Source organism: Salvelinus sp. IW2-2015, linkage group LG35 (assembly GCF_002910315.2).
Source record: "Salvelinus sp. IW2-2015 linkage group LG35, ASM291031v2, whole genome shotgun sequence".
Classification (NCBI taxonomy): Eukaryota; Metazoa; Chordata; class Actinopteri; order Salmoniformes; family Salmonidae; genus Salvelinus; species Salvelinus sp. IW2-2015.
This window is the reverse complement of record NC_036874.1, coordinates 12,751,047-12,759,348: the sequence shown is the minus strand read 5'-3', so window position 1 is coordinate 12,759,348 and position 8,302 is coordinate 12,751,047. Positions and strand designations below refer to the sequence as shown.

Genomic DNA, 8,302 nt, shown 5'->3' with positions numbered 1-8,302 from the left:
AGGATGGACAAAACGAGTAACCTAAGCGACGCAGAACGGCATCTCAGAACACACAACTTGTTGATGCTTGTCACTGATGGGCTATTACAGCAGATAACCACACCGGGTTCCACTCCTATAAGTTAAAAACAAGTAGAAGTGGCTCCAGTGGGCACACGATCACCAACTGAGTGGAAAAACAGCGAGTTCATTTTACTTAGAGCATCTTTGGGATGAGATCGAACGGGCTGTTCGCTGCATGAATGTCTGCGCGTTGTCTCCAATCTGCTAGATGCCATTGCACTAGCATGGTCCAACATCCCAGTGGATCACCTCTGACACCTTGTAAAATGGCCCGAAGAATACTGGCTGTTCTGGGGGGGGGGGGGGGGGGCAACCCAGTAAGGAATAGGTGACCCCAACAAACTGTCCGGTGTCTCGTACCTTCAAGGGAGCGACATCTTTGCACAACTCAGATGATTAAGAAAAGTTAAAACATAACATTTTTAATCCACAAAAAGAAAACACTGCTGCTCGATTTGAACACAAAAAATAACAATTGATCTAGAAAAAAAAAATGCAGGAGATTTAAGCAACATCAAATGTACAAAAATAATAGCAGTTAACTTGATGGCTAGATATCACTGCAAACTCCAGATTTAACTTCTCTTTTCTTATAAATGTGTTTTTGGACTCTCAACCTCTTCTGTAGCCAGAGGTTAATACCCGTTAGCCCAAAACTGTACCTTTGCATTTCATAGTTGACCAATTCTTATGTGCTGAACTTAAATCCACTGGGTTCTCAATTAATAGAATTAAACCAATATGAATGTAAATTAAAAACATCCAATGTTTTTCAGAGGTGAATGAAACTGAACTAACATAAAAAACTACTATCCATCTGTAGGGACAACCAGCTCTCCTGTTGTATGGCATCAGCCCAGAGATATGATAACTCAACTAATGAACTGAGGTGGGGTGTGTAATAACCACTCCCTAGATACCATATTCATATGTTGTAGTGTTGAACAAAAATATCTTTAGCTACTGAATAACAGGGTTTGAGGGTGGTGGGGTCCTAGGATCTGGAGCGAGATCGGGACACAGATCTGGAGTAGGAGCGTCGACAGGCCTGTTTCTGGGAGCCAGAAGAGGGGTGGAAGTCCTTGACGGGGCTGGGGGATTTGGACTGAGACTTTGTGTCTTTGGGCCTGGATCTGGGAGAGGGGGAGCGGGATGCGGAGCGGTTACGAGATGGGGGTGCGTGGTGCATCCTGTGGTGTTCACGTGGAGGGCCCCTGTACCTGTAGAAAAAAGGAGGATGGCATATGAACAGAACAATCAGTCATCCCACTAATAAATACACTGACTTGACAACTGTGTAGTGTTTTGAAACCACATAGGCTTATGCATTTTAAATGCAATCTCACTGCACTGTGTCGTGTTAGACAAGTCAGAATAATGAGTCGTATATATATATATGTCTACCTGTCATTTTCATGGCTTCTGCTTCGCCTGTGCCTGCCATATGATCGAGAGCTGTAGAGAGAAAAGTTAAAGTAAGAACCAGTCTGTATACAAAGGCATTTCGGTCTGCAATGAAAGCCCCTTGGGAGGCTTACTTGACAAGCGAAACAGTGGTTTAGTTTCAGTGTCACAGGGGAACTCACTCTCTAGGGCTCTCTGACCTCCGAGGACGGCGGTCGCAGGAAGGGCTACGCGACCGGCGCCTTTCGTAGCTGCGACTGCGAGAGCGTCTGCGTCGGCCATCGCCGCGTTCGTAGTCGTCGTAACGGGAGAAGGAGCTGCTGCGGGACCCTCTGCGAGGAGAGCTCTCCTTAGTCTTCATCTGGTTGGGGGCTGGAGGGACAAGAGTCATTAAAATGAAATACTGGGCACAAGGATAGTTGAGCAAGTAGGGTTTAAAAAAAAGAAAATTTGCATGCAGGTTGGCAATGATTTCACTAGTCAGAGACCCGAGTCAAGATATTACCACTAAAAGTGAAGCTGTAGGCCGGCCTAGTCAGACTTTCCTACTTAGATTCTTGGGTAAACTGTTTCGACAGTGAAACTTGAAATTCGTCACATTGAAATGATTGGTAGGTAGTAAATAGTGCATTTATACAGGAAATCTAAATAAAACCCATTCTTACTTTTTCGGTCACCCTGTGCAAACTGGATCTCGATCTGTCGACCACACACCCACTTGTGGTCCAGGTTGTGGAGGGCATCCTCTGCATCTCGCACGTCCTCGAATGTGCTACAGACTGTTAAGGCTTTTTACTTTCACTTGTGGAAATGGGGAGACATGTATGCACACATACAACTACAAAAGTATTTTTTTTAAATTCAGTAAAGAGGCTGGAAGCTTCAAATTTGTAAGTCAATTGTGTGCCAGCATGGGCTAATAGTAAGCTAAAAGATTAAAAATATGAAGCTGAAACTTCTGTTCAAATTTCGGGAGGAAACGAGAACAAAGGCCATACAAATGCAACATTGAAATCTTATTTCAGCAGACTTGCTTACAATTAAAGCTATAATTGTCTTGCCCTTTTGTACAGAGAACACACAGAGCAAAATATTTGGAGGTGAAGAGCACGGGTTCTATTTGGTAGGATACAAAACATTAGGCTTGTTACCTTTAACATGCTTGACCTTTGAGCTTCAGCTTGACCTTTATGCTCTTTAACTGCGCGGCAGAAGAACTTGAGATTTCCGGCTCGTCTTCGCCCAATACATCCTTTAATTTTCCTCTCTTTGGTAGTCAAACAGCTGCCTTCGTGCCCTCTTTTCTCCTCCTTGTATCTTCATGCTTTAACTTTGCTCTTTGTGTTCTTCTCCCACTATTTCCTTTCGCCTGAAATCATTATGGTCCCTTTGGCTTGAAACTACTCTACACCAGTCTTTACATTCTTTGTTGGGGTTTCTCCAGAACTGTACGTCTTTAACATTTCTAGGGTAACAGAAGCAATTTTAGTTAGGAGAGATGTTGATTCATGTCTGTACACATTTTTACTGTGTTTAACAACATTCAATGTTCCCCTCCCATAAACCAGTATAGCCTACTTTTATGACAAATATACAATAAATACTTCAAAACAGTAGGCAAACTCAAGACGTGTGACATTGTCAATATGACCCCATGTGTGAATAATAATAATGCACCGAATGAAAGACATGTTCATTAATACATTACATGAGTATAAAGGATATTGAATGTAAGCAAATCCTCTTGGTCGCCGTGTAGAGAAGTCAAGTGGAATGTAGACATCTACAATAGGCCCATAACGACCAAATTCACGGCGTAGTTCCTCTGGCCTAAAGTGTTGCGAAATGACAGGACATTTAATCTAATGGCCAGCGAAGTACAACCTTTTTGGGCTAACATTAAACCAGTGTGATTCAGAGTTCAAACCTGCAACTGTGGCCAATAACCTTCAGATTAAACTAAATTGGCTTAATACTTACCATAGAAATGGGGGTATATAATGTGACATTGGACAAGAGATATTTCATGCATTACAAGCCAGGTAGATGGTAGCCTGAGTGCCAGTCTGTTTGTGCCATCATGCCAACTCCTGTCACTTATTGTCATGTTTGGCATACATGCCAGTTAAGCCCAGGTTCCATGATATGGAGTTGGYAAAAGAGCAGTAACAGTCAACCAGTGGTGTAAAGTACTTAAGTAAAACTAATTTAAAGTACTACTTAAGTACTTTTTGGAGGCATCTGTACTTTAATGTCATATATTTTTGACGACTTTCACTTCACTACATTCCTGAAGAAAATAATGTACTTTTTACTCCATACATTTCCCCTGACACCCAAAAGTACTTGGGTGCTTAGCTGGACAGGAAAATGGTCTAATTCGCGGACCTAAAGAGAAAATCTGGTCATCCCTACTGCATCTGATCTGGTGGACTCACTAAACAGAAATGCTTTATTTGTAAATTATGCCTGAGAGTTGGAGTGTGCCGCTTGCTATCAGTAAATACAATTTAATAAAACAATAACAGCGTGCCGTCTGGTTTTCTTAATATAAATATTTTTTTACTTTTGATACTTAAGTATATTTAAAACCAAATGATTTTTTACTCAAGTAGGTTTATACTGGGTGACTTACTTGAGCCATTTTCTATTAGGGTATCTTTACTTTTACTCAAGTATGACAATTGGGTACTTTTTCCACCACTGCTGGCAACCTGGTAGGTAGAAAGATGGCCAGCTAAGTTAAGTTATTCACAGTTCGTTTCCAACAACGCTCCTGTTTTTGTGCAAACCATTCTATTTGGTGCAAACTCATGTGCAGCCTAGCAGACATGCTAACGTTAGCTTTGATACAAAGCTTAGCGAGCTAACGTTTTCAGATAACTTACTTAGCTATCCAACTAACGTTAACGTTTCCTATCATACAAACTTAAAAACAACTAGCAAATGACAACACTTAGCTACAAGTTTTCATTGTAAATGCTAGCTAAAAATCAGTAAACACAGTTTAGCCACCTAGCTAACGTTGCTCGCTAGCATACGTTAGCTAGCGCTAGCTAGCTACTGTATTACCTCGCACGCCCGAATGATTCAATCATAGCTACCTGGATTCGTCGGAGATGTTTCTAATGAAGAGTGATGGGTTAGGGGGCCTCATGTACCTAGCCATTGTAAAATATTGTTGTTACGGTTGAAATTTCTGATATAATATCAGTAAATTATACGACTTGTTCTAGCTGTAGCAAAAAGCAGCGAGGTGATCTATCCGCGAACAGAGGCCAGCGCGCATGCTCAGATACCACTATTTTAGCCCTGCCCACCAGGGGTGGCCTGGCCATCTGGCAATTTGGGCAAGGGCTGTTTAGATGTTAAATGATGACTAACCACGGCCGGCCCGCTAATTATGTGCGATTAGGGGGCCATTGAAGAGTGCACCATTTTCTGAGCTAAACTGACCAAGACGCACCTCCAACAACAACACATAAAARCTCACATAACCTCGTAAATTCAATCTGGAGTGCCAGAGGCGCTCTGGGCATTTGTAAATTCAAAGTACTGAGAGTCAGATTGTCCATTAATAAATTCGGAGCATTTCGCTCTGAATTACACGTTGATCCGAGCGTTCTGACCACTCAACCTGTTTTTGCTTTGTCATTATGGGTTAATGTGTGTAGATTGATGAGTGGAAAAAACTATTTAATCAATTTTAGAATAAGGCTGTAACGTAACAAAATGTGGAAAAACTCAAGGGGTCTGAATAGTTTCCGAATACACTGTATATGAAAGTTCCTGAAGTTTCCAAAACCATATCTCTAGGGAGAATGACAAATGTTTATAAATGTTAAAACAGAGCGTCGATAGTTCACGTATCCAGTTGTCCTCCATACCATCAACTGAGAACCCAAGACCGGCACCGGCTGTAAATGTTTGGTGTAGGCCTAGTTTTGGAGGGTTGTGTGGAAGGGTCTCGAGCACTGAGGTAAATATGAACTGGAGACAGTCGGCCATGTTGGACGTTGTTTTTAACGTAATCTACTCACATTCGCATACTCCGTTTCGGGGTTGCTGCAATCTGCTTTACAGAGTCAGTAACACCTTCTCAGTGCACACTGGAGAAAGCGCGAGCATCAACAATGCCATCACGTCATCCAGAAGCATGGCAGACATTGGATGAATATTAAGATATTCATATCTTCAGCTGTGAGTGATGGAACGAATCAGCTTTGAAGACAATTACTGGAAAAATCCAATAGATATTTTTGGCACAAAAGGTGATAGGTTTCTACTAGATAACACAGCCAAAACATGTCAAAATTGGCTATATCGTAAACATTTATGAAAACAAAAATATGCTTTTTAGGGATAAGATTAGGGTTAGGTTTAAAATCAGATTTTAAGAAGAGAAAATGTAGAAATAGGTGGGGTTTTTGTCTTTGTGACTGTTAACTAGTGATGGCCCCTGGTCTCCAGTGGTCTGGAGAGGTATGCAGCAGGGGCAGACGGACTAGAAATCAACCCTGGCATTTCTAACACACTGTACAATTATTTTCCTTGAAGCCACCAGACCATTTTATTTAGCATTGTACAAACCATTCTGATCTTGYGAGAGCTTACGGTCTGTTTCGCTATACTGATATCCGTGTAGTGAAACAGAATGTAAGCTCGCAAGATCAGGATGACTCATATGACACTACCTAATATTAGCCAAATAATGCAACTTCAACAGGCAAATAAAAAAACGGGGGAAAAACAAAATGGACCAGCTCTTGTTGTGTGTACAAGGGCACATTGATGCCATCTGTTGGTAAATGTTCATTACTGCAACACCAGTGTTTTACCAGTGTGCTTGAGATATGCACCATGATGTATTCCAATGTGCTGAACATAACTGGTTACTCGCAGGGCTGGTGATTGCCGTTCTGCCGCCCTAAGTGAGACCAAAAGAAATKGATGAAAAGTATTTTCCGCATGTTTAAAATATATWTTTTTTCCAGGACGTTGAAAAGGCATATTTTCCGGATGTTGAAAAATAGGTACTGTATGTGGTAAGCATACCATTTGCTAAACACTAAAAGGCTGTAACGTAACAAAATGTGGATTGTGGATACATCTTATTTKATTTTTTTWTTTTTWAATATGTCAACTGCCTGTATGCAACGGAGAGTGAGATGCTATGCTAGCCTCATGAATATGCATAGAACATCTGAAATTTCGAGATGGTATTTTTTCCCTCAAAGTTGCCGGGATGTCACATGCAACACACATCAGTACACTCATAACAACCTAAGGATTACGACACTTCTATTAGATCAAATAAGCCTCAATACCATTATTGTTCATCTTGACTATATTTGACACTTTTTGATTGCCTCCCATGAGTATTTTTCTCCACTCGTAACACACACACACTTAGAAATTCTTGTTTTTGAAAGAAAAGCACAAAAAAAATCCATTAAAATAACATCAAATTGATCAGAAATACAGTGTAGACATTCATAATGTTGTAAATAACTTGTAGCTGGAAACAGATTTTTTATGAAATATCTACATTAGGCGTAGAGGCCCATTACCAGCAACCAGCAATCACTCCTGTGTTCCAATGGCACATTGTGTTAGCTAATCCAAGTTTATCATTTTAAAAAGGCTAATTGATCATTAGAAAACCCTTTTGCAATTATGTTAGCACAGCTGAAAACTGTAGTGCTGATTAAAAGAAGCAATAAAACTGGCCTTCTTTAGACTAGTTGAGTATCCGGAGCATCATCGTTTGTGGGTTCGATTACAGGCGCAAAATGGCCAGAAACAAAGAACTTTCTTCTGAAACTTGTCAGTCTATTCTTGTTCTGAGAAATGAAGGCTATTCCATGCGAGAAATTGCCAAGAAACTGAAGATCTCGTGCAACGCTGTGTACTACTCCCTTCACAGAACAGTGCAAACTGTCTCTAACCAGAATAGAAAGAGGAGTGGGAGGCCCCAGTGCACAACTGAGCAAGAGGACAAGTACATTAGAGTGTCTAGTTTGAGAAACAGACGCTTCACAAGTCCTCAACTGGCAGCTTCATTAAATAGTACCCGCAACACACAAGTCTCAATGTTAACAGTGAAGAGGCGACTCCGGGAAAGCTGGGGCCAAGCTTCCTGCCATCCAGGACCTATATACTAGGCGGTGTTAGAGGAAAGCCAAAAAAATTGTCAGAGACTCCAGTCACCCAAGTCAGACTGTTTTTTTCTGCTACCGCATGGCAAGCAGTACCGGAGCACCAAGTCTAGAACCAAAAGGCCCCTTAACAGATTCTACCCCCAAGCCATAAGTCTGCTGAACAATTAATCAAATGGCCCCTGGACTATTTACATTGACASCCCCCATTGGTTTTGTACACTGCTGCTACTCGCTGTTAGATTCGGTACCGGTACCCCCTGTATATATCCTCATTATTGTTATTTTGTGTTTTTTAATTATATTTTTTACTTTAGTTTATTTGGTAAATATCTTCTTAACTCTTTCTTGAACTGCACTGTAGGGGATCGGTGTCCCGTCCATGGGACGGTTGAGCTAATGTAGGCTAATGCGATTAGCATGAGGTTATAAGTAACAAGAACATTTCCCAGGACATAGACACATATGATATTGTCAGAAAGCTTAAATTCCTGTTAATATAACTGCACTATCCAATTTACAGTAGCTATTACAGTGAAAAGCCTTGAGACTTCCTTACTATTAGATTTCGTGCACCAGCTGTTGTTTACAAATATACCCAGACCGCCACCCCTTGTCTTACCGGAGGTGGCTGTTCTATCTTGCCGATGCAGCGTAAATCCTGCCAGCTGTATGTT

General features: G+C 41.2%; 1 protein-coding gene across 1 annotated transcript; it reads right to left on the bottom strand.

Annotated features, from left to right (window-relative positions):
* Positions 1-469: 469 nt before the first annotated feature.
* On the bottom strand, positions 470-4,758 carry LOC111959147 (serine/arginine-rich splicing factor 10). The gene is made up of 6 exons (XM_023980618.2): positions 4,572-4,758; positions 3,193-3,297; positions 2,133-2,236; positions 1,650-1,839; positions 1,468-1,518; positions 470-1,283 (listed from the first exon to the last, which is right to left on the bottom strand). The coding sequence occupies exons 1-6, from the start codon at positions 4,634-4,636 to the stop codon at positions 1,058-1,060; spliced, it is 741 nt and encodes a 246-aa protein (XP_023836386.1). The 5' UTR covers positions 4,637-4,758; the 3' UTR covers positions 470-1,057.
* Between the last annotated feature and the right edge of the window lie 3,544 nt (positions 4,759-8,302).